Genomic DNA, 27497 nt, shown 5'->3' on the forward strand with positions numbered 1-27497 from the left:
ATGATGTTCATAGCCATTAGGAAAAAGGCGTGAAGAGCAAAGTGGCAAATTTGTTTAGGTTAGTCAAGCCTGGCAAGAACTGAATAATTTCAGATGGAATGAATCATTCAGAATATGATAACAGAAAGGTTCAATATAGATGTGTAAACAATACCAGTCTATACAAGGAAGCTTTAAAGTCATATAAACCACTAGAATCTGAACTAGCTGTAACCTTGAAGAAACTACCTATTTAAAATCAATACTAATACCTTGATGAAGATGTTCATACATACTAGCACCTGAAAGATTAACAGTACCAAAATAGGAATAAATATTATGTCCACCCTTAACTCAGTGGTACATGCTCTGCTCTTCACTGTCTCAACCCAGCCAGCAGCAAAAAGTAATTTCAGATATAAAATAACTAAAGCAATGACATGATGTGAAAAACAATTTAGGCAAAAGCAAAACGTAATAAAAACATTCTATACTTCTACTATAATTTTGCCCAGTGTTAAAAAAAATAATGGTGACAAGTGGCTCCAATGGGTCAGCACACAATAAAAAGCAGGGGTGTCAACAAAGGCAGATCTGAACTACAGTTTCTTAGTGCCATCTGTGTTTGAATAAGCCTATTTGGCTGTTGTTCCCCACTGGAACCAGAGAGAAAAGACAGTTTTGGTGGAATTGCTTTCCATACCCTGGAGTAAGTCCACACTGGAAATCTTACAGGTCAACAACCACAAAAATAAATCTACCTTCTCAGAATTAATAAAGGTATTATTTATAATAGAGCAATAGACATTATTAGTAATTAACTACCTTAACTCAGGTATCAACCTCAGCCATGTTTGAAGTACTAAGCAATCATGAAAATTATTGAACTCTACCATTACCGGTAATAAACAAAAGCATCTCATTCAGAGCTTTCAAAAACAAACAAAACAACGATCCCTCCCCCAAAAAATTAGCTTGTATAAGTTGTGCTGTAGAGAACAGAAGATGCATCTAGCATCTTCTGTTGTTTTTTTCTTTTAAGTTAAACTAAGGTTTCATTTTACTGGAATTGCAAAATAAGAGATCAAATATATAAAATGAAAACAAAAAGAAAGGAAAAAACATACTTTACTAATAAGATAAAACACAGGAAGTGGGAAATGGGTGTTGCAAGCATGGCATTTGGAGTAATTCCAGCAAATTTGTTTCTACTATGCATTATGTCAAGTGAACAAATGGAGTCTCAAAGATACAGACTTCATTTTAAACAGATAAAAATAATAGTTAAAAAAGAAGTGGACCTGTAAGATTTGTTGCCACAAGGTACTGTTGTTCTAAAGCTGATACTCATCAGATACATAAATGATTGTCTCTTTTACAAATGAAGAATGTGCAGATATGCCTACTAAAATGATAATTCCAAGAGCTATTATTTCTTATCATTTGCAGGAGTTATTACTTTTTATAGTTTGCAGGACATATAACCTTTAGTGGTGGGGAAAGAACTCTACATTTTTTTAAATTGTCAGGGAATGTAACATAGAACAATTTGAAATTCAATTTGGGGTATTGGTGAAGATGCAATTTATGCTGCATGTTAAAGAACATGAACATACTGAGCATTTCCTTTTCACGAGTTCCTTGCTTCCTTACTGTTTCCTTTCCTATGTACCTGTTTCAGGCATGTCTTAAAAACTGGTATCCTTTTGTCTACCTGCTTAATCTTAGATTTCCTCTGATTTCTCACCACTTGCATTTTAAAACATGCAAGAAAACTGCATTTCTCACTCTGCTCTTTTCCAATCTAGTCTTCATCTTGCCACTTCCCTCTGCCTTGGCCAGGAAGAGTCATGACCATTCACCTCTCATGCCACTGATTCTCATCCAGAAAGAAAACATTATCAGTTGACAATTTCTGACAGTTTATACAACACCATGTGTGGTCCAAATTCTGTTCATAGTTGAAACACAGATGCACAGAGAAGACAAAAATGCTGCTGTCAAATTGGCACATTTGGTAGCAATTTCCAGAGACCAAAGATTTACCAGGCAGACTGAATGGTCCTCTCTGTTTCTAGCATGACTTACAAAGTAGAGAGCGGAAGGCTTACACTGCCTGTACAGGAGCTGATCAGAAGCTGAACAAGAATGAAGTAATAATGCTTGCAATAGCACGAACAGTCTGTAAAAAATTCCACAGAGAACACTGGGGGAAGACAAAACAAGGCTATCACAGGACTAATAATGGTAACAAAAAATGACAACTAAGGTCAAATTCCTTTGTGCTGGCACTCTGCTAGTCCATCAGCTTTATTAATTTCCATTCAGTTGTTTGTTTTAAAGGACATGAAGCCTGATAAGAAGTCTATTGAGGGGAAAGGAAAGACATGCATTTGTTGCAATAGGCCCTTGGTGAGAACAATAATCAGTTTGCTAGAGTTTGTTAATTTATCTGCAGACTAATAGGATATAGATTTAAAGATGGACTTTCAGGGCACAAAGCATTAGCTTCTGTTGTTGTTGAAACAGAGACTAAAACTCCCTCATTACTTCTGAAAATCTCACCTTTTAGAAAAAGAACACATTTGTCTTAATCTTCTAGTGGAATAAGCACAAAAACTGACATCTTTGTTTTCTTTCACAAAAATTAGGCTTACTTCCTTAGCACCTGGCTCCTCCTGCCCCTCCTGTGGATGTAAAAAGAGTAAGAGTTCTCAGAAGTGTTTCTGTCCATATTAAGCTCCAATTATGATTCATATTGTTGCACGAAATTACTCTCCATTTAGAAGGCTGTGCTGTAAACTCTTTAATTATCTTTTCCCATTGGGCTGCACTATAGCATGACAACTATTCTCATTTGCATGTCAAAGGAACATACAAAGTTTGAGTAAATACAAACAAAGCAGTGGAATTTAATTTCATTCAAGACCAAAATATAAACCAAAAATGAGAAAAGCCAATAAGAATGGAAGAAGCACCTGTCTAAGCAGTAAGAAATGATCTTTTAGATGTTTTACTTTCACTTCTCCTACTTAAATAATTAACTTGCTCTCAGTATGTGAGGCTAAAGGCATTTTTGAGAAATGTCAGTGCTGTTATCCTCTAATCGTCTACAATGAAACCATTAACATTAGATAACAGCTAACAACCAAACCCACATAGCTGTAAGCCTAAAAAACATAAGTCTAACAAACATCAGCAAACCACTTGCTGGACATAAAACTTTTAAAAATACTGATTTAAGAACACTTTTCTCTTACAGGTTATTTCTGTTTGTCCGTGTGGACACAGCAAATCTCCAGATCATCTCCAGCTTTTCTGGGAGTAATAAAGGTTCTAGCCTAGATGTATCTATTAAAGTGACAGAAGTACTGAGTTCATACTCACGCCAGTATGGAAAGTTTTAAGAAACGTGTTCCTTAAGTCACAAGGCTCCATAGATCTTTTTTAATAAAAGACTGATGCTACCCCTTCCAGAAATAACTCAAGAACACCTTTTTTTTTTTTTTTCTTTTCCCAAATCATAAAGAGTTTCTCAAAAAAATAAAATAAAATATGATCATAAAGGTAGAAATGATCAATCATGACACAGTTTGGGTAGCACTGCTTTTTCAGCTCATCCTACCAGCTTTTTGAAAGCATTGCATATCCAAAACTATCCTGTCATAAAGTAAACTGAAAACATTTAGTGCCCTCAGTTGACTTCTCATCTTGGATCCATGTACTGCTGTCAGTACTGTACAAAAATTGCAGTGAGCTGAGTGGAGAACAAAATAAGGTGAAAACTAGGATGTAACCAAAATAGATGACTTTTAAGACCTATTTATAGGAGTTTGAGGTGGCATTTATGCCTTCTTATATTTTTTCCTATATGCATCTGAAACATCATTTTTAGGGGCATTAGGAAGAAACAGATAATAGAACAATGTTATGTCATTGCTGATAAACTTGAAATTATATTCTGAACATCAATGTTTGTTTCAGAAAGTAGGTAGTTAGTAGACTGTCTTTCTGTATTGGGTTTACTTGGCAAGGTTTTGGTAGTGGGGGCTGCCTCTGTGAGAAGAGCCCAGCAGTTGCCCCATGTTAGGTAAGGGCCAGTTTCAACTGGCTACAAAGGGTCACGCCGCTGGCCAGAGCCGAGATAGGGAGCAATGATCATTGGTCCTCTGGGAAAGCAGAATTAAGGAAGGGAAAAAATGCTGTGCAACAGCAGCTGGGAGAGAGGAGTGGGAACATGTGAGGGAACCAGCCCTGTAGCTCCCAAGGTCAGTGCAGAAGGAAGGCAGGAAGTGCTCCAGCCACGGGACAGAAGTTCCCCTGTGGCAAGGCCCCTGGTGGAGCAGGCTGTTCCTCTGCAGCCCATGGATCCCACACAGAGCAGATCTCCATGCTGCAGCCCATGAAGGAGCCCAAGTGGTGCAGGTGAATGTGGCCTGGAGGAGGCTGCGGCGCATGGAAAGCCCCTGAAGGAGCTGCAGTCCATGGACAGGAGCCCATGCAGGAGCAGAGGGTGTGGGGGGACCTGTGCTGGAGCAGTTTGCTCCTGGGGGATGGAGCCCATGGTATGGAGCCGTGGGGGAGCAGTGTTTGAAGAGCTGCTGCCTGTGGGCAGCCCCCACAGGCTCAATTCGGGAAGGACGGCATCCTGTGGGAGGGAGCAGGGGCAGGGAGTGACAGTGAAGGAGCGGCAGGGACAAAGCATTAGGGTCTGACCAAAGCCTCCATTTCCCTGTACCACTTGGGGGGAAGACAGAGTATGGTTCAGGGGGATGTTGTTTTTAGTTTGTTCTGTTGTCATTTTTTGTTTTGTTTCTCAATTCTCTAGCTTGTTAGTAATAGGTAATAAATTTCTCTGATCTCCCTATGCTGAGTCTGTTTTGCCAGTGACAATAATTGCTGAGTGGTCTCCCTGTCCTTATCTCAACCCTGGAGTTCTTTCTTTCCATAATATTTTCTCCCCTTTTTTATTTGAGGAGGGGGAGTGAGAGAGCAGTTATGTTGGAGCTCATGATGGAGTTGGGTAAAACGACCACACTTTCAAATAAGTAAGCTTTTCCCTATCATAAAGCAATCATTTTCCCCCAAATAAATAAATAAATACACACACACACACGTATTTAGTTTTAGTCTTCAATATAGAAAAGCTAAGGGGTGATATTTAAAGTAAAACATGTAACAGTAAATGCGTCAGACTACATTCAGAGCACCTAAACCTTGCCAGGGTAGGTGAAAATCCTTTTGATAGTGCATTATTTTGTTAAAAATAATAGTAATAAGAAAAAAAAAGGCAAGAAAAACTTTAACCCTCTTCAAAATTTGCCACCATTACTCTGTTGGAGAACAGCTTTGGAGAAGCATGGAGAGTTATACAGAGGAAGCAAGGCAAATTAATTTCATGAAAATGAATGGCTTTTTTTGGTACCTTTTGTCTGAAGAGAAAATGATTAGGGTCTAAGATCAAATTCTGACTTTTCAGAAGAGTCCTAGATTAAATGTTTTAAAACAAAGTATGTTTATCCTTCTATTCAAAAGAACAGTCAACAGGACTACATCAGCTCTTCAAACATGCTGATATAAAATTGCCTACTCCCTAACAATCTTGGATGCATTATTTAGGACTTCCAAGACTCACTTTCATTCAATGTGAATAGTTCTACTAACTGAATAAAACAACATAAATACTCATAGGATAAAAAACAAGCAAAGATCTCAAAGACAGGTGTCACAAACACCTAAACTGAAATTTACTTTTTAAAATTATAAACAGAATCAATATAAATGTGTACTATTAACTTCTCTCACAGAAGAAAACAATTGCCCTACAATTGCAATGTTTTCCATTAGTCTTTGTAATTTTGAAACAGCTATCATTAATCTGCTGTAAATGACAAGCTTTGGCACGACATATTGGTTGTAAAAAGCAGACACTGACATTTACTTTCTTGATACTGGCAAGATTGTTTCAAAAATGATCAAAAAAATCCAATATGAAGAAAAAAAAAAAGAATAATGATTATACTGTGGTTTCTTTGTTAGAAAATAAATAAATAAATAAATAAATAAATAAAATATATATAGATAGATTTACATGGGAAACTGACACTTGACCAATATCATCTTTATCTGAGGTATTTTTTTGCATAGGATTTCTTGTTCACATCCACACTAATACAGCTCTATAACCAGGACAACAACTGCAGACACAGACATATAAACAAGGTTCCCACAGTCACTTACATTTTTAATTTGGTTGTGTCACTTTTTAGTTTACTCAACTAAAGCATGTCTGCACAAAGAAAAATAATAGCCGTTCATGCATGTCCATGGAATTACATCGATTTTAGGAATGCAGACCAACCTTCAAAATAATAAAAGAATGGAAATGGAAAGCAAGAGACTGGCTTGAAGAACCTAGAAGAAGGGTATGTTATTCTCCAAAGTATGTATGTATGCGTGTATATATATATTCATTCTCCAATGTATTGTGAATTCATTCCTTCTCAAGTTTAGCAATCCAAGCTTAAATGAGCAAACGATAAGCTCTTGTCCTGGTTTCAGTTAGGGCAGAGTTAATTCTCTTCCTAGTAGCTGGTAGGGTGCTATGTTTTGGTTTAGGATGAGAAGAGTGCTGATAACACCCCGATGTTTTAATTGTTGCAGAGCAGTGCTTACACCAAGCCAAGGACGTCTCAGCTTCTGGCTCTGTCCTACCAATGGGCAGGCTAGGGGTGCAGCAAGAGCTGTGAGGGGACGGACCCAGGACAGCTGACACAAACTAGCCAAAGGGGTATTCCATACCATCTGACGTCATGCTAAACAATATATAGGGGTGGCTAGTTGGGGGAGGGGGGCCGGACTGCTTGGGGTTAGGCTGGGCATCGGTCAGCGGGTGGTGAGCAATTGCATTGTGCATCACTTGTTTGTACACATTATTAGTAGTAGTACTATTATCATTATTATTGTTATCATATCATTATTATTGTTATCATTATTTTCCTGTCTTATTAAACTGTCTTTATCTCAACTCACAGGCTTCACTTTCCCATTTCTCTCCCCCATCCCAGAGAGGGAGGGAGGAGAGTGAGTGAACAGCTGTGTGGTGTTTAGCTGCCGGCTGGGTTAAACCACAACAGCTCTTCAAAGACGACTCCCCAGGTCTAGCTACTGAAGTCAATCGTGAGCCTTCAGTATAACTTAACACACTTCACACTGGCTGCTGCTGCATAACAGCACTTTTTCCTTACCCAGACTGCAATTCAACTATAATAGAAGTGTGATTTCTTCTACAAGTGGCATAAAGCAGAGTGATATTTAGGTACAGTACAGGTACAGGTACAGTATACAGCTCTCTGGTGGAATGGTCAACCTCCTTCTGTGTATTCAATAGTTATATTTACAAACATAATGTACAGATGAAGTTTGCATTCCAGCAATAGTATTTTTATAGCAAGCCACCACTGATGAGGAAAGCTTTGCTATTCATGAAGATGAAAACTAAGTTATGAGGTCTTTTTTTTTACATTTATAATTACTGTTATATTATGCCTTATTACACAGGAAACAGATGGGCATCCTACTTTTGTGATGTTTACGCCTTTTGCTCATTTGGCCCTTTGTATTCTATATTGTCCACCTAGCATGTAAAATCAAGATGTTTGTACAACTGGATGCATTAGAGATTTAACAACTATTCTTAGAAAAATATGGGTGTTGGTATCTCAGATTTATCAAACCGGTCGTCTAAAAGCTCAGCTGCTTGCCACTCCTCTCTAATACCCTACAACTTAAACTAATAACAGAAACAGAAAGATAATCTTATGTATAAATTAAAAAAAATAAAAATAAAAACGTGATTATTCACTGCCCATGTCCTGCAGTGAGGAAAAAAATTTACTTTTTATATTGTAACTGACATGTGCATCCTGTCTCATCTCAGGAGCCAAAGAAAGCATCTTGAACAGTAAAAGCTGGTAACATTTGGCATACAGCCTGAAATTCCATTGACCTTGAGTATAGAAAGTGGGGGGAGATGCAAATGTTTGAAAAAAGTGCCTGTTACACAGTGCTGGGTTGGAGACCTAAACAGTTCCCAGAGAATGTACGCAATGAATGAATGCAATGCCATAATGCCATAAAATATGCTCTACTTAAGAAAGATTTAAACCCTTTTTTAGATTAACATTATTAAAGTTAGTGAAATTTAAGCACATTTTGTAGATTCCCAAGAAATAAATTATTTTAAGCAAGTTTTTATATTTATATGATCATTCACATAAAATATGAGTGTTTACAAAAGGAAGAAGTAACATAATAGTACCATAACACATTTTTCTATATAGAGAATTTATAATAGTTGCTTCCTTCATTGTATCTTTCTCTCTTGAGAACATTTTATTTCAACTGTTATATTTATTTTTGTTAATACAAGCAATACAGATTGCTTTCTCTTTAAATTACCTATGCTTTATAATATAGTTATTCCTTAGAAAGTTGACGCTTCTAAAGAGAAGAGACCTGTTTACAAGTCATTCTGGCTTTTTCCAGCTGATCAGCTTATGTGCCTTTAGTGTATCTTTGCGGTATCACCAACAAACAAAAAATAATAAAAAAGACTGGTGAGTGAAAAGTGAAACGACCATCAAACACTCACGAACTTGGCTATTAAAGGAGTTAGAATGCTATTTGTTATAGTTCAATGTTATAAAACAGAACAGTAAGGCAAAGGGTAAATACACAGCAATCAGCTGCAAATCTATTTAAACAAAACAAAACACAAGCTGGCAGATGTTGCCTTAATGCCTAAAGTACTTGCTTTGGCTGAACTATTGCCAACAGGCAAAGTGCGATATTACTGCTGCTTGCCTGCCTGTTGTTTTACTAATCTGCTTCATGGGAAGGAGTGTTCACATTTTTTACACTGTCACACATTTTTGATATTAAAGGCTGGTTGGAGAAAAAAACATTTCAAAACAATGTGAAAAACTCTTATTTTTTTCTTTAAAAAAGAAAATAAGCACAAAAATAATTAGCCCATTTGAATTGAGAATACAGAGAGATGAAATAAAACTCTTTAATGGTATATTTCCTCTTGGCACTCAAGACATGTATAAGCTGCGATAAAACTATTTCTAAAAACTGGAGAAATGGCCAAAACCATTTGGAATTTATTTCTACATCACTATCAGGTCACCAGAGCATTACTTGTTCGTGGCCTAGATGAAAGTAACAGTCATGGACATATCTGCAATCATTGACTAGCTCAGTGGAGAACTACCTTTTCTTGTAGCCTGCAATAGATAGTTCACATGCCTCCTTTCTACTCAGAGTAAATGTACTCTGTAAAAACAATATACTCTGTTGAAAAACAAACAAACAAAAAACAAACAAAACCATCAAGATACAATTTGTTTTGCTCCGTAGAACAACTTGACAGCTTAAGTGTAAAGGGCAAGGAAAAATAAACAAGACCAAAAACGGCACCACGAAAACAAGCAAACAAAAGAACAGCACAACATAACAAAATATAATCTTTACATTAGCACTTAAGCCATCCAAAGGCCCACAGACTCCGTCTTCTCTTTGCAGAGTTGCTCAACAAAAGAAATCTCTAGGATGTTCTTTCAAGACCTCACTCCATAAGTTCTGCATGAGCAAAAGGCTCGGCTATGTTATATACGGAGTGGTAATTCGTGTCGAGAAAATGGTTGATATTAATAAAGAAGGGGAAATTTGGGAATGTGGCCATGGGTGTTGGAAAGCCCGGTGGTTGAGATAACATTAGACTCTTAACGACGAGGCCATCAGGAATACAAAAGAGTTTAGAGGGAACAAAGAAGGGTGATTCAGGAGACTCCATGCAGTCTCCGGTTGGTTTCTTGTTCTCCACTTAAGGCATGGATGTTTCTGGGTGTTTGCTGTTGTCCTTACATTCAAAGTTGTTTGAGCAATGAAAAGTTGTTTTGAAAAGAACTGCTGTGGAGAGAAGGCTATAAGAGGGGAGCCTGCCCTCAAGATAAAAAAAAAAGGCAACACGACACGATGAAGTTACATCACTAAAGAAGCCGGAAAAAGAAGGGAAGAGGAACAGGCTGGCAGAATGGAGACCAGGACAGGAACAGGCACTTTGATTGCCTCATGAAGATAGGTTCGGCCAAACTCAGCAAACTGCTCAGAGAAGCTCGTACAGAAAGTCGCTGGAAATAGGCGCACTGGAGCTGGAGAGAAGCTCGAGCTGAGAGAAGCGGACCTGTGCACACAACTGCCTCTCGCTGGTAAGCAGTTGCGCGTTATGGGGAATCGTTCGTCCTTAGGAACAAAGACCGTCCTGGTAACCTTACAGCTTATTCTCCTTATTAACAATTGGACAGTTTATGAGCCTCAAATATGGGCCCAAACTGAGGTCAAGGTGTGGCACTCTGCAACTAAAAATGACAAGGTTGCAGTGGGATTTATCGGCACCTGGCGAGCAGCCTCTGAGGCCTTAAAGAGCCATGTGGAGCCACAATCACAAACGTGTGGCTTGCCAGATAGTGAGGGAGCTGCGGGCTCCTTTACTGATCCGACTGCTACGCCGTGGGCCCCTCTGCTGTTACAGCCATCGAAGGCTTTTGCTGTTATGCCCCCTGCTGACCTGAACGTGCCTTTTGACCCAGGCCTATTGGCCTTCACAAGGAGATGGATATGCTTTTCTTCGATCTGGGAAGAACGGGATACATAAGGCCTGAAGACCGAGTTGCTTGACAACTTAAAGCGAGACACATCGCTCAAAAGGAATGGAAAATGAAGACTTGTTAGTAATCAAGAAAATGAATGGAAAATGGAGACTGTTACGTCATGGAACTTAAAGGATTGTTTGTTACCTTTTCTGATTGTACATATATATAGACATACTAGGGTTTAGTATGTAAAAGCCATGTTCTGTATATTTGGAATGTTTGATGTTCATGTGTGCATGTTGGCGGAGTGTAGACTCCCTGCACACCCAGAACTGTTTACTTGCCGTTTATACCTTTTAGAAATATTTCTTTATAAATATTAGAAAATTCAGATTGAGTTGAGACCTCATTTATAACAGCTACTACTTGGAAATACTTCCCCAAAAAACTACAAGTGAGGAAGAGTTCAAGCTTTTTGGTAACCTCCATTAAACTCATAGATTGGCATGGGTTCGAAGAGACCTTCAGGGATGCCACCCACCAGGTCAGGTTGCTCAAAGCCCCTTGAACTCAGGCCTTGAACACTTCCAGGGTAAGGTGTAAGTACACATTTATCAGTTTTTCACAAGAGACAGACTTGATACAACATGATCACGTTTAACAAAATGATACAGCCCTCAGAGAAGCTTATCAACTACTGTTTGCAACATGCTTATTTTTCAAATTCCCAAATCACAGGAAGTCTTGCAAATATTACATACAAAATATTAAAGTATTAGAAAGGTAGCAGCAAAGCCATGCAGGCAAATAGTATGAAAATGTAGTTTTACAGTTATCTGCACAAGCTTAATCTTGTCCTCCTGTTCTTCTAAAGATGAAATATCAACTCAGTCACCTAAGCATCTCTTTTTTTTTTTTTTTTTTTGGGGGGGGGGGGCGAGGGAAGCAGGGGACATAAAGCATCTACTATAGTAAATCATCAGACACTTGAACTGTGAACAATTCTGCAGGTTTTATAGAAGCCTGTAGAAGCTTGCAAGGACTTTCTTGAAGAATTGTAATCTCTGTTAGCCTACTGCTCGGCTGCTTACATGCAACAATGGCAATTAGCACATTTAGACAGCATTAGACACACCTGCATCTCTGCTTGAACCATTAACATACTTAAAAGATGCACTCTTAGCTATAATTGATACCTGAGTATCTACAGCAGCCACATGTAGAGTTGGACTTTACAAAGATATTTTACCAAATGGTGGCTGTAGTTCTACACAAAGACAAAAGCAAGTTATGTGAGTTCTCCAATCTAAGCATTCTAACCTGCTTGCATTGCCTACTCATGGGGAATAATTTTGAGCATTAGACATACAACACTTCTTATCCAGGAAGGGTGAGAAACCCTCCAGCCAGTTTCTCAGATTGCAGATAGTAAAACCAATAAGGCTAAAATGGCTACTGCTATGTAATAGCAGAAATGCAAACAAATACTCATTGAATGTTTTCACTAATTTCCTGTTTTTTTTTTTTTTTTTTTTTTTTTTTTTTTTTTTTTAATAAAGTCCTTCCAAATTATTATTATTATGTGGATTTTTTTCAGTGGACATCAGTAGCATCTCTTACTTAAACAGGTTCTTAAGTCAGTGGCAAGTCTGATTTCTGATTCAGGGAAAATGGTGTCAAAATGACTCATTCATATGAATATTGACTTCATAAAAATTAAATGAAGAGCAGGAATAAATTTTAGTAGTCATCATTGGTTTAACTAACTTTCATTATGCAAGATCTTCTACATTTATTTTATATTTAACTAAACAAACTTTCCTGACATTGTTCATAAGCTTTAATTAAAAACATGTTAAAAACTAATTCAGTTCTAGTTTCAGTTATAGGCTATAAAACTTACTCCAAGATACTAAACTGATTAAAAAAACTTAGATTTAATTTTTATGTATCTCATCTAGTGTACAATGATATAAAACTCTTTTACTACTACAAAGAAAGTCATTTTTATTCTGTAAAGTGCTCTGATTTTATAGATTGCATATTGGATGATTCACAATTTGGAGACGAGCTGCAAAAATTGCTTTTAGTAAGGAATTGGTATCTGCAAGACTGTGAAATGCAATCAAGAATGTGATCAAGGATCTAATAAAAACTTTCTTGACTATAGATTTGCTTCAAAGCTACAGGATAACATTTCTACCTCAAGACTGCTTCCTATCATTTTCAGTCTGTCATTTTCAGATTCAATTTATGACTCCAGCAAAATCACTATAGTGACTGTGATGTGAAGATAGTATACCAAATATGATACACTTCATTTTAAATAGTTAAAATATATCACCTATCAACTAAAGTTAGCTGGCAACTGCTTACAGCTGAGGGAAATTGGCAGGAGGCAAAATGTTATATGAGCAAATTAAATGGCATTCCAAAGACACAGGCCTACAAAATATGACAGTCATTTTGCTTTACCTTTTTCATTATAACCATCTCGTTTTCAATTTTTTTATCCTCTGTGATCTCCAACCAAAGCTAGACAATGAAGTTTAACAACAAACCTAATAGTAGAATTTATATCCTACCTCTTATTAATGGTAGCCCATGTTGTATTAATGTTATCTGTCATCAATTTTACTTTGCTGGTGTCATCTGCTGAATAATCACGCAGAAGCTTCAGTGCCATGTCATTCACCACATCTACATTTATTTGCCATTGTCGTATTTCTTTTGAAAATTGCTGAAGTGAAAAGAAAAAAAAAAAAAAAAAGAATAAATAACAGTTTGTCATAAAATGATTACACACATACTATGTTTATTAGAAAAGGAGATGGACAAGTTATACCATCAATATGAAAAAAGAACAGAGGAAGGACTTCTTACTGGTCATAGTCTTTCTAAATGTTTGAATATTTATAGGTATAAGACTGTAAGACTACGGCTAATCTCTGAAGAGATTAAGCATCTGAATCCTAAAAGCCAAATAAAACATGGTAGCTCAAATTGATAAATAGCGAATGTTGATTGTTCTTTTCTGGGACATAAACGGATGCATTATTACATGTATATCTTCTATTTTTGATGTTGGATTATACCAAGATAGAAAATACAATGAAATACTATGTTCTATCTAATTTTCTTTTTTATCATGTGAAATTATACTGAGGTATGGATGAATAATGCCTGGGCTTTCACTTTTTTATTTTTCTTAATTCTCTTACCAAATTGTTTATGTAATTAGTGCCACCTACTGGAACAGCACTAAATCTGCAGTACAGCAAAATTCTGGTACACCTATCAATATCTTTATAATGCTAATTTATTATTATTACTAGTAGGTAAGCTTTTTATATCTTGAACATTCCTTCCTTTCCTCTGCCCTGGCCCCACCTGGGCCAGCTGCCTTACTACAGCAGCAAGCCAGGAAATCTGGAATACTCATTCAGCCAGAAACCAGACCCCATGCATCTCTCCCAGTAATCTTTTTCCTCAGAGAAAATTTCCATATAAATGCACTGAAGCTGCATATTCAATCCATAATGTGTAACAACAAAATGAAAGAGCAAAGATCGATGGTCAACTTGTAGTTTTGTACTAGGCAAAGACTGCAACTAGGCAATCAATGGGACAATGCAAATGGAAAAAAAAAAAAAAAAAGTTGAATTTGCCAATAGAAACACTAAATTGTATGTAAACATTAGAAGCTATCTAGCAAACAAATAATAAACAAACAAACAGTAAGGCCTGACTTTCTTTATTGGTGTGCTTTAACACTTGAAATTTGGAAATCTCTGTGAAGAAAAATGCTTTTCCCTCTCATTCTCCCAAAGTGGTATTCCTCTTGAAATCCTGTTTTTATTCAGACAATGAATCCTCCACACAAAGCTGAACTAAAACATGCAATCCCTGATTAAACAGTCTAAATAAAAATGAGTACATTTGGAACATTTTGTGTGCTTATATTTTCATCTCAGAAAGTCTTAAGTTGATTTTAGCTAAGACTGGGACAGCAAGGGATCTGATTTTTACTAATCCAACATTAGGAGGAGCCTACTAGCTCTTTGAGAACCGTCTGAACGTTATGGTTAATTGCAGTTAAGCTGAAACTGCCTAAACAGTTCTGTTACTCCTTCATGTAAGTATGGAGGTACAGCCAGGAGAACTGATAATTGTATAGAAAATCACTAGCACTCCTTTGAAGAAGATAAAGGCAGGTGGTTTTTTTGAATACAGTTTCTTATCTCAGCACCTTCCCTGACAGAATTATATATACTAAATATATAATTGCTAATATTTACATAATAAAATCTATAAAATCAAAAATAAATAAAACCTACAGAAATCATCATTTCAGGTTTGTAGAGTTTTTATAGCATGCATATTCTACAGTAAGGTCTATCCATCTTTAATACACACTACCTTTCTCTCTGTTTCACATTATGTATGCACACAGCTACGTTTTTCTAGCCAAAGTATTTCATCAGACTGTTTGCTGCATTATATAGAAAAGTTATCACAACATTTTGTCTGTATTGTAAACTAATAGCCTGTAAATTTTACTTTGAAAATAAGTTCTTTTTGCCCAGTTCCATGTAATGTTAATGACCTTATAAAACCCTCCAAAGCCAGCTTTATAATAAAAATACATAAAGATCCATCACAAGGCTATTTCCAAAAGTGTTGATTCTCACCATTAACTTCAACATTAATCCATTAACTTCCTGACATTACAACACTAGATCATCAATCAGGAAAAAAAAAAAAAAGATGAATATAGAGAGTTTTGTCGACAGAAACAATTTTTATTTTTTACTTTACCGGAAATTGGTATGCAATTTTTCACCAACTTTAAAGAGTGCATGCCTTGTTTCAACTCTGCTCTTTGTACAGACACTGAGGACAAAGTGTTGTGGTAAATGTTTTAACTGTCCACCAGACACCCATTAACTCTAATCTTATATGACTGTAATGATTTTTTTAATGATTAAATTGGTGGCTTTTTTTTTATATTATTATTCCTCCTTATTATATTTTTAGCTCTCATTTATTCATTTATCTCTAAGCTACTTGGGAACGTTTGATTTTTTTGCTGGGTGGGGTGAGGTGTGGTGTTAGGTAGGGGGAAATGCTTCATTATCTTAGTTTCATTTCCACGTTTTTATAAGCTTTATCTTTGTTTTGTCTGTATCATCACTGGAATTTGCTGAGTTTATTAAAAGGCTTAAAGAATTAAGGCTATGCATTAATCATTTTACGTAAGTATAAATTTATTTTTAATTTTTAATTAGAAGGCACTAGTTGATGTTCTTATGAAGAAAGTCTGTATAATTAAGGATCCTTGATTAAAAACAAGGAATGAAATTAGAGATGGGAATCCTCTACCCCAGGATTGCCCAGTGGAACAAAACAAACTATGCAGAGAAGTTCAAGTATTGCAGTATGTATGTACAGGAATGTCCAGCTTCGAGCATGTAAATTCCCATACCACACCAGTTAATATATTACAAATCTGGAAAATGAAGCTGTCTTCTTGTCCTTTTACAATATATTTATAGCACATTTTATTTATATACTTAAATTATTTTTATTCCATTAAGGACTTCTATTTCAGTGTCTGCATCATACTGATAACATTACCTTGATTGTTAATAGTTTTACTGAAATGAAAGCAGTTTCCTGTCAACCCTGGAATAATAAAAATCGACAGGATGCTGAGACTGTATTTCAACCTATATTGGTGTACATAAAGTGCTAAAAGAGTGCCCAGTAACATTTCAAGGAAAGGTTAAATTAGCTAGAGTTAACCTTCTAGTCCCTTCATCCCCTGTCCACCAAAACAGAAAAGGATGAGGGATAAACAAGGCATAAACATGGGCTATGCCAGTGGAAGGCTGCTTGGTGTCTGAGTCTCAGCAGAGGATGTCACCAGGCTGCTCCTCAGTTTCTTATTTAGGCAACCAGGAAGAAGGTGGTCAGTGAAGGAAAGAAAGGAAACCTCATCTCCATCCTTCTTCTGCTTCACTTTGGCCATCCTAGCTAAAATGATTCACAGAGAAAAGAAGTCTCTCAGTCTCTCACAGCTCTTACGAAAACAATGCACCAAGGAGAGTGCTAGCAATCCTAGCAGGGTGGTATTTAAAAAACAAAACAAAACAAAACAAAACAAAACAAAATTAAGCTCAGTATTATATTAAGAAGAATAAACCAGTTTTCCACTAGCTTATGTTCAGATTATTTGGGGACTGAAGAGCTGAAGTGTGCTATGTGTACATATATGACCTTCAGCCTGCTGAGTTAACCATCTGCAGTTATCACTGAATAAACAATAATAAACTTAATTTTTAATGTGTAAAAACTCTCACTGGCCAGAATGCCATATTCTGATTCTCCATACCTAACCCCATTCATTATTGAGTTCTTGAATATGAAACTAAAAAAGAAAGAGAAAAAAAAATGCATTATTCCTCAGCAAATTAGCTCTGAATTAACTTGTCTCAAATAAATAATATTTTTAATTAGAGGCTACGCTGTACTAGGTTACTTTCAAACATCAGTAATGCATGTCAAATTGTATTAAAAAACATCACTGAGCAAATATACAAGACAGATTTTTGTTTTATGCTGGTATTGTAAAAAATAAAAATAATCAAAAGAGGAGTATTGCTGAGTGCCTGCCCATTTACTCATGCATAAGGATGCATTAACAGAAAAGCATTAACACAAGCACTGACCCAAAGTTCATTCAGAGCAGAGGGGAATTTTTGCATTGGCTCAGCTGTCTTTAGGCAGACCTACAATGTTTAACAAAAATCAGAAGAACACTTTTTTGTGACTACTTTCTCACACCAAACTGTGCAGAGATATGAAGCTGACAAAATGAATATGTCTGAAGAATTTCTCACACTGACCTCTCTCTTTCTCTCAACGAAAATGAATAGAAATGACAGCTTTGTTTTCATCAGTGTAACAGCAAGCCAAAAGACAGTATACTTGCTCTAGTTATTCAGGGGACAACATCAAAATATATGTGTTTGGCACAGCAGCCTGGAAAACATTTATTTTGAGGACTTGATATATTTCTGGGTCCTTCAGTTTTGATACTAGTAGACAGAAGAAATATAAAGCTGCTAAACTCAAATAAGATTTCCGTTTTACTTAGAATTCATGACCCTTTATTTCAAGCATGAACACAACAGCTGATGCTGTCACATTTGAGAAGCTTTCATGATGGATTTGTCACAATAGGAATTACTGGCAGACAAAGATAATTGCCCTACGAAGACTTGTGAAAAAAATAAAAGTAAAAAAAAATGTAAAAAAAAAGAGGAACCAAATTAAAGGAAATGAAGAGGCTCAAAGATAGAGGTGAATATTTTTCAGACTTGTGGGAGAGAGAAAGAGAGGATAGGCAAAATTAAACAAATGAAAGTAAACAACCCTGGAACAGTAGAGCCCGTGGATGTTTGTATCATCACAAGGGCAGTCATATTATGTCAGACTAACTGTAAGCTTGACCAGCTTTAACAGTTACACTATAATTATAGTCTAATATCTGTAACTGGCTACAGCATGTAACATTAAATTAAGACTGGGACAGGCATTGCGTAATGTACTGATACCCTGACTGCTACTTCTCTTCTGCAGAAGTGAAAAGAATTTACAGATATCCTTTCAAAAACTCTGTGTATGGATAAAGATACATTCTATGAATGCATATACTAGTATACTTTCTCTGTAACCTGGGAGATGGAGGAGAAAAAGAGCATATTCTTCTTTTTCTCCTTGACATATGTTGATCCAAAAAAAACATGACTTTTCATAAAGCATACTCATTTAGATGATCCTCACCTAAATCTCACATATGCTTGTAAAAAAAAGTGCACATAAAATTCATTCCTAAAACAACATTTTCAGTTGTTTTCTTAGTTACATAATTTGTGCTTGAGACATGAGACACTCCAACACATGTGACATAAGACTACACAAACCATTTTTTCAATAATTGAGTCTTTGCAGAGCTGGGACACTGACTTTGTTGACACTTTTTTTTTTTTCTTTTTTTTTTTCTTCTTCTTAAACAAAACACTGGGCAGAAGCCAGAACTCCATCTCTGCAGAAAGACAGTGACAAATGGGAATCCTATATGCAGAATGACAGTAGTATACATAATTTCTAACTCTTTACAATATATTGGTGAGTGATTACTCTTGTTTACCATAATCCACCCTTCCTAAGCAATGACCTTAATCTTAAATAAGAAAACTTAAACACTTCCCAGCCCTAAAGCAAGAAGATGATGAAAGTTTTTATTCTTCCTACAGGCAAACAGCCAAGAAAAAAGAAAAAAAAGAAAAAAAAAAAAAAAGAAAAAGAAAAAAACAGATTTTGTATCCACTTCTAAATACCAGAAAAGTAATGACACCTTTATGACTGAGATAGCTGAAGACCAATCATGCAGTCACAAACATACTTTCTCTGGCAGCAAAACTAGTTGATGAGGACCTCACCTCACTATTCTTCACAGTGGTTTATCACCATTCATCTGGGCAAAAAAGACTGACCAAGTCCACAAACTTTAGTCCACATAACTAAATAACAGAGTTCTAGGAGTTAAAAAGTAATAATAATAATAATAATAATCTGGAGGGCAGGAGAGGAGAACATATCAGAAAATATTTGTGTAACTATTCTGCCAAATAACTAAAATGTAACGCTCCATTACCATGGAGGCAGGAGCCATGTTAAGAGGCTGATCAACTGGTTGGTTTCAATCTTGTTTTTCCCCAACCAGAAAATGAGATATGATTAATCTGAAACAGCTGTTTTCAAAATTTATTCATAAGGAATGTCACCAAAGTATGACTATTTCCTTATCAAGAAACTTACAAGCTGATGCAAGAGTTTGGGCATATCTGCATTGTTACTTGAGGTACAGCTCAGCTATGTTCACTGAGGTGCACATTTTAGCACCAAACATTTGACAATATATGTGGCTAAATACATAAAACCAGCTATTTTTTTTTTTCTTTTCTTATTTATTTATTTTTATTTAATTTTATTTCTTTCTATTTCATAACTCTACAAAGCTTGAACCCAGTGAGAGCATCTTGGTGCAAGTCTAAAATACCTGATTTTTAAGGCATCCAGATAGGTTGGTACATATTTTCCTTTTCTTTACTTTTTAAAACTACCTTCAGGCAACCTGTACAACTTCATTGTCAATGCAGACAAATGCCAATACTACAGGATTTCCCAATCTGCAGTGCCAGTGCCTCAGCTAAGGCTGCTCTATAGAAAAGATGAGAAATACTTGTACTGAAGAGGTAGGTTTTTTGTTTGTTCATTTGTTTGTTTTCCTGTGAGATCATCCAGCTATTTCCTATGACTGATAAGACCACGTTCATTCAAGAATTATGTAATACCCGTTTTAAACTTAGTAAATTAATTTCTTACAAATGTGTATTGGAAATGGAAAGAAATAAAGGACTTGTCTTCAATGTGCACTGTTTGATACTTAGAGGACATTTTCTTTAAAAATCTAGTTAACTTAAACGAAATATTTTCAATCACTTATCAACATTGTGATTATTTATCTTAAAGTTAAATTCCTAGTTTTTAGTAGTGACCTTAAGCTCAGTGTTCTGCTTTTTCAGAGCTTCCACGGTGTAGGAAATTTCTTTCCACGACTCAAGCTTATTTTTCGCTTGTTCAAGAACCTGCTCAGCTTCTCGTTTAGCTTCTAGCCACTGTGTTGAATCCTTTGACATCTCATGAAGCTGCTGTCTCCGGCTTTGGAGGTATCCATGCACTTCATCCCACTGGCTCTGTATCTTTTCAACTGGTGAAACACAAAGGGAAAACAAAAGCTGAGTCACTTAAAAGCCTTTTTTTGTGTGTGTTGAGTAAATATTTCTAGAATTGACCATATTAGAGAGTTCTTGTACTTTTTGGCTGTAACTGCAACTAAGTTCAGTTTAATAACAGATAAACTGTTCTGGGACACAGTATGATACTTTCGTGCACATCATGTGTTTTGATACATATGGAGACAGGAATTCCAGGTTCATGACTCAAAAAAGCATTAAGAAACAGGATCGCATTTGAGAAAAAGGAGCAGCAATCATCTTTCATTCTTACCAAACCAACTCAAGGTTTAATAACTTTGAAGAACAAGTCTTTTATGGACTTTGCTCTACAGTTACCTTAAAGGAGACTAGAGCAAGGTAGGGATCGGTCTCTTCTCTATCAGTCTAGAGGTAGGTCTCTTTCTTATGACTAAGTGATAAGAAAGGAAATGCCCTCAGGTTGCACCAGGGGAAGTTTAGGTTGGATATTTGGAAAAAATTTCTTCACTGAAAGGCTTGTGAAATAGTGGAACAGGCTGCCTAGGGAAGCAGTTGAGTCACTAGCCCTAGAGGTCTTCAAAAAAAGTGTAGATGTAGAGTTTAGTGACATGGTTGGGCTTGGCAGTGCTAGGTTAAAGGTTGGATCAGATGATCTTAGAGATCTTTTCCAACCTAAATGATGCTATGATTCAGTAATTTTCTTTAAAGATTTGTTGCAAGATATAATTAATGGCAATATTTCTTAATTCATGAAGGCAAATGTTAGCAGAATGCAAAGGCTGTCTAAAATCTTTCTCATGTATTCATGTTAATTATAAAATATGGACAAGGTTTGCCACTATTTGAAAGAAATCTGATCCTGGGGAACCCAACAATCACTGGAATCACTGATAGTGTTGGCTAACATCTGGAACCAGATTACTCCATAGTACAGCAAATCTGCTGTGTAAAGCATCAGGGGACCTAGTCTTCCAATCAGTCAAGACTTAGTCTTTCAAACATATTTGTCTAAAAGAAATAGCAAAAATGTACAAACAATAAAAAAATGCTCTACATGAAGAAATAGGTGCACTTTATTTTACTCTATTTCCTGAGTTTAGTCAGCACTAAACTAAACTGCCTCACTAAACTAAAAATTCACAGGCCTTCTAGGGAAGGAAAACAGAAATTCCTAGAGTAGTTGAAAGCAAATGAAGTTATCATTGAATCGTTGACCCAACACCACATCTCTCATTGCATGGTTGATTCCAGAGTGATGGAGGCTAAAGACTGAAGAGGTGAGAAAAGCCTCAGCAGGAAAGAGATGTCCACCTAACAGTGCTCTTCCTTCTTCTGTAGGAATAGATAAAGATAGACATAGCTGATGCTTAGAGTAAGAGAAGAAAGCTTTCAGCATCCCCTGCTCAAGCATATGGATAAAAACTGTGAGTAAGCATGGCAGCATGTTTAAGTCAAAGGAAATTGAATACGAACCGAAGAAACAAAATGGGAAAACATGAAACACAAACAGACCAAACGAAGGATAAGCCTAAGGCCCAAATACATAAATTTAATCTGAAGCAAATCTAACTCTCATTTTAGAAAGCTGTATATGAATGTCACAAAACAACTCATTTCTATGCCATATCTATATAGTAGATTTCTGCTTTAAGCTTTTGGGCATGCCTAAAACAACAAAGAGATTGTGGACTAGTGGAAGTGTGAATAACAGAAGAATTCTGAACTGCTCTAATAAAATCATGGGGCCATACAAAAGCATGTGTCCTAAGGGTTGTGCTGAAGGTTTAATGTACAAAGAATGCTCAAATACCTTCCACAGTTTCACTAGCATATATGCAATAACAGCCACCTATTTCTTGCAGATAACTACCCAAGCTCCTCTCCCCATATACTCCGAGACATGCAGTATATTATCTTGTAGTTCCTGACAGCCTGGAGATTTTGGTCAATAGAGTTCACAAAAGTATAATAGCTTACTTCTGCCAGTTGTCCATGATGGAGCTACAAAAATCCCACCTATTTTTGCTTTATTATAAGCTTGTTTTGTTGTTGTTGTGTATGTGTGTCTTTTCTTTAAGAGTGAATGAAAACTCTGTTGCAGGACTCACTCAAAAGAATATTGGGTCTACAACAATATTAATTCATTATAACAGCTGCTCTAAATTTATTTTCTCATGACATTTGTGCCTAAGTAAGACATGTGAAGTCCTTCTCTAAGAAACTGTGCTATTCTCAGCAAGATTATTATGTACTATGTATGATTATGAGTATCATGTACCATGGTCCTATGATCAATTCTCCCACCCAAGAGGGGAATCAGGCTGTGTTACAGAAGATATATTCAGGACATCTCAGGAGCCCGATTATACAAGAGACTGAATATACAGGCTCTAAATCTATGAAACACATTTCCTTGTGAAATACTTAGATTACCTGCCTCAAAAATGTAAAAGAAAAGCATGTGATATGGAAACTCCATAAATTTAGTTAAAAAATGCATATATATTAAAAGAAAAATAACATACTTATAGTATGGCTTTCTTAGAGATTTGAGGTTAAAAGTTCAGGAAGTTATTAGATAATCTGAACAAAATAAATATTACAACTTTGTTTTCTTGAACCAGTGAGTGACCAAACTCATTTAACAAAGTACTGCAAGCTAACCACGCCACAACTAATTTGGTCTTTCCAAGCTAGATTATACCAAACAGTGAAGTACTATGTAACACAAAATATGCAGAGATCTTCATATCAGAGAGACCTTTACAACTATGACAACATTCTTTAATGAATGACATAAGAATCCCTTCATTACAGCAAGTTCACATCTTCTAAACAATACTCTCATTTGTATGTGGACCCTTGATTTGTTTTTGAGTAACAGAAAACAAACCAAAACAAAACAACAACAACAACAAAAAAACACCTCTAAAGCTGAAAATATGAGAATATGAGAATTCACTTCCAAAACATACTGAAAAAACACTAAATCAGTGTCTCTTCAGGATATATTTTGCTCTCTAGTGGGCTGTTTCACACAGAAGGAATTACCACTTACAGATTTATGCTGAACAAAAAAGTTCAGAAAATCCAGTCTGAGTATTTATTGTGTTAGAAGTGATCACATCAACCAGCAAACCACTCACCTGCAGCCAGTGAGTTACTGACTGCAGATGAGAAGGATTTGAGAGATGCTATTAAAAATGTAGTTGGACAGTAAAAGAGATTTTAAAAGAATTCTGAATGCCATGTGTCTCAGTGCAAGGGCACTGGAACATACAAAAGTCTTTCTCTGACTGACTGCTGACAGCAATACATTGATGATGATAAAATGAAAAAGAAAAAAATATTAAGAGTATTTTACATGATAGCAATGAGGAACCTCATAACTGAGTTTTGTCTGCCTACAACCTTGTTATTTCTGCTGTGAGAATCTAACAAATCCCTGAAGGGTCCAATGAATACATGGGATTCAGCGGAGGGAAAAGAATTTGTTAAAGAGTTCAATCACTCTTATCTAGAACCATGGAAACAGCTCTAGAAATAAGATACAGATTTTTAAAAACAATCATAAAAGAATCAATGGCATGTGAAGCAGCTGTTCCAGAAAAGAATTTGCCCAAATCTTGGAGAAATAAATAAAATTGATCACTACTTCCCGCCCTGAATTTAAGGCCTTCAATAAGTAATGATCTTATTGATAAGTTTATTAATGATAAGTAATGAACACAAATTACATAAAGCAAAAACATGCTCACATACAAAAAAAGCTGTTGCAGAGACCACAAAAAATTCTGAAATCTAAATAGGAATATTCAATATGGCTAAAAAGTAAGCTTTTGTCGGAAAAGATAATGTAATTGTTCTGTTTGTACTCTGGATCACAATTGAATATTACTGAGCCCAGACTCAGATGTTTATCTTCTATGCCATTGCACCTACATACTGTGATGACTACACATTGAAAACATCTAGATAGACAGAATGAATGTGGCTCCATGTGCACTATTAAAATCACTGAAGTGAAGGGACTTAAAATAATTAGTAACAATGACAAAATCCTTTTTGTCTCACAGTTCAGTAGTTTCTGAAGCACCGCTGTTTACATTGTTCATTACTCTTAAGTTCTGTGCCTCCAACATTTCAAAACCTCTCTTTAATAGTGTAGCACTCTTCTGTATCTATTTTTCTTCTTTTTATTATCTATTTAATTATTTAACTTTGGCAGCAGCACAGTATCTTTATTGTAAGAATCAGTATTTGAAACTATCTCAGAAGGATTCTTAATGATTCAGTACAGCATTTATTTACCAGTCAATCTGCAAAGTGGGAATCTGGAAAAAAAATAATAAAAGATAGCATTTTCTATACAGGATTAAGGAAATTTAAAAGTTGTTTTATCGATCAATGCAACCATTATTTGAATATATAAACATATATATTAATAAAAGTAATTGTACTGGGTCTGGCTGGAATGTTAACTTTTCCTGCAGCAGCTCATACTGTGCTCTGCACTTGTAGCTAGAACAGGAGTGGTATCACACCAGTGTTGTGTCTGCTGCTGAGCAGTGCTGGCACCACATCAGGACTCTCTCTAACCCTCCTAGGGGGTAGGCAAAAAAAAGTGAGAAAATAAACATCACCAGGGCAGCTGACCTAAACCAACCAAAGGGATATTCATACTGTATGATGAAGAAGAAGAAGAGGGAGGGTTGGGCTCTCATGAAAATGTTGGTCTTCCTCCCGAACACCGGCTACATGCGTTGAGGCCTTGCTTCAAGGACATGGTCAATCATCGCTCATTTGTGGGAAGCAGAGAATAATTTCTTTCCTCTGCACTTCCACATAGCCTTTGTCTTGTTTTTTTTTTTTTTGCCTTTCCCCCTCTCTTTTCCCTCTCCCCACCCCCTCCCCCTTTTTTTTCTTTAGTTAAATTGCTTAGTTAATAATAATCTTTCCTTAATATTTTTTTCCTTTAATTAAATTATCCTTATCTCAACCTATGAGTTGTTCTTTACTTTACTTCTTCCCATCCTCATCTAAGGAGTGGGAGTGAGAGAGTAGTTGTGGTGTTTAGCTGCCTAGCACGGTAAAACCACCACAGTAATAAACATAGTATTTGACAATTAGCAAATCTAAAGTATCAGAAAGACAAAGTACATACAACAAGCAGAAATATTTAAACATTGCTTAAAATCACTACCAAGTTCAAAACTACCATTAGCATCTTACAGTTATAAATTAATTTTATAGCTATTGTTATAGCCACCACCAATGGTAAATTCAACAAAATATACAAAAGTAGTCATAGTATGCTTAGTTATATAAGTCAGAAAAACAATTTGCTAGTAAACTGTCCAAGACATATGTTATATGAATTAAATCTGGTGGGACCTTTTCCACTTGAAGTTATTTCCAAGCCATACTTTTCCTAATCACAGTGTTCCAGCTGAAGTCTTCATTTTATTCCACATCCACCAGTTTTGCACTAGCTCACAGTAAAGTATCCCTTCATGGCTCCAGCTGCTCCCAGTCCAACACTGAAGTCCCTCAAACAAATCATTTAGAGACATTCTACCAGTATGTAATTTCAAGGTTACTATTCAATTCTTTTTTTTTTCATTGCTACTGTTCACTAGCTTTTCAATATCAATCATATCACTAAGATGGACAAAAGAAATTCTGCTGAATCGTACACAGGTTTAGTAAGTTATTAGAAGGAAGAACAAAGCAAAAAAACCCTGCATTTAAAGCAATCAAATGTGAGATTACTACTTTACAATCTGGTTATCATTGCTTTAGTATATTGAAAAAAGAACAGTCATGATCAAGGTGGTGGCTGGCTTAAAATTGTTTTGTTTATTTACAGAATTTTGTTATTCTTTCTTTTAATACACTAGGTATAGTAGAGAAACAACAAAAATAATGCTTGTAACCTCTCTTAAGAGTTCCTATTATTGATGAAATATAACTCTCCTCCCTGAGAAACTTTACTCTTCTTGGTTTTTAATACAATAGCGGTGGAAACAACAGAAAAGGAGTCTGAGAAGGAGCTGTCAGTTACAGGAGAAATAACATTCACTTTACTGTAGGTTATATTTAGCATATGCAAAGACGAAAAAAGCAATCATTCCACTCCAGTTAGATAAGTACATTAAATCCAGTATAACAAAAAAAAAAAAAAGTGAGCAATTAAACGAATAGCAAAAGAATCTGCAAAGTAGAAAACTTCTGTTTTCCTTGTCCAACAAATTAGCCTAAACTGCTCTCATTTTGCTCTGTAGGAGAGTGCTTTCCAAAAGCATTGTTGTCGATATATTGACCTTTTTCTCCAAAAGCAGTATGTTCACTGTAGGTTCACACACTTGAAGACTAGAGGGACTAATATAGTTAAGTAATCTGACCTCCTGCAGAATATAAGTATATAACAAGTAGAATTATGGACAGTTATAATTCATGTTACCAAAATAAGTTACTGATACATTGGTGTTCCTTAGCTGAAAAAATGATAATCAATTCATATGCATCTGTGTTTATATTTACTTATACCTTGCAACAATGATAATGATGAAAATACACACTCAGCTTGAAATCTAGCCAATTCTGGAAAATGACTTATGAATAATTTCATATTTTTGTCATAATCTCCTGAGGTTTAAATCCCCTCCTTTGCCGCAATATGAAACACCTCATGCACTGAAAGAAAAATGAGTATCTGAGGTTTTCATTATTAGGGGAGTGAATAGCCTTTAAACATGACAGCCCTACAGAATGGGCTGCCACTGCTAAACAGAATGAATATATGAAGAAGAAAAAAAAGTTTACTTTCTTTGTCAACTGTAAGAACTTCAGTTGTCAATGTAAGTATAGCAGTTTAAAAAATTGGTGCATGAAGTTGTTGTACTGCATTGACAAAATGCTGCTACAGAGCTGGAGACAGCCCTGAGCTAAATGTGGTCTGCATGACTGCAAGTACAACGCATCACATGACGGTGCATGTACCACACAACACAAG

At 36.0% G+C, this 27497-nt stretch overlaps 1 protein-coding gene across 10 annotated transcripts in view; it reads right to left on the reverse strand.

The window, feature by feature from the left end:
* DMD (dystrophin) overlaps nucleotides 1-27497 on the reverse strand; it is a 1234381-nt gene that overhangs the window by 264357 nt on the left and 942527 nt on the right. For all 10 annotated transcript variants that reach the window (XM_084305928.1, XM_084305932.1, XM_084305933.1 and 7 more), the window contains 2 exons: nucleotides 20264-20475; nucleotides 13223-13377 (listed from right to left, as the gene is read on the reverse strand). In XM_084305928.1, the coding sequence (XP_084162054.1) occupies nucleotides 13223-13377; nucleotides 20264-20475 (367 nt within the window). The remainder of the gene's footprint in view (nucleotides 1-13222; nucleotides 13378-20263; nucleotides 20476-27497) is intronic.

This window comes from Netta rufina, assembly GCF_964035555.1.
Source record: "Netta rufina genome assembly, chromosome: 1".
Lineage (NCBI taxonomy): Eukaryota > Metazoa > Chordata > Aves > Anseriformes > Anatidae > Netta > Netta rufina.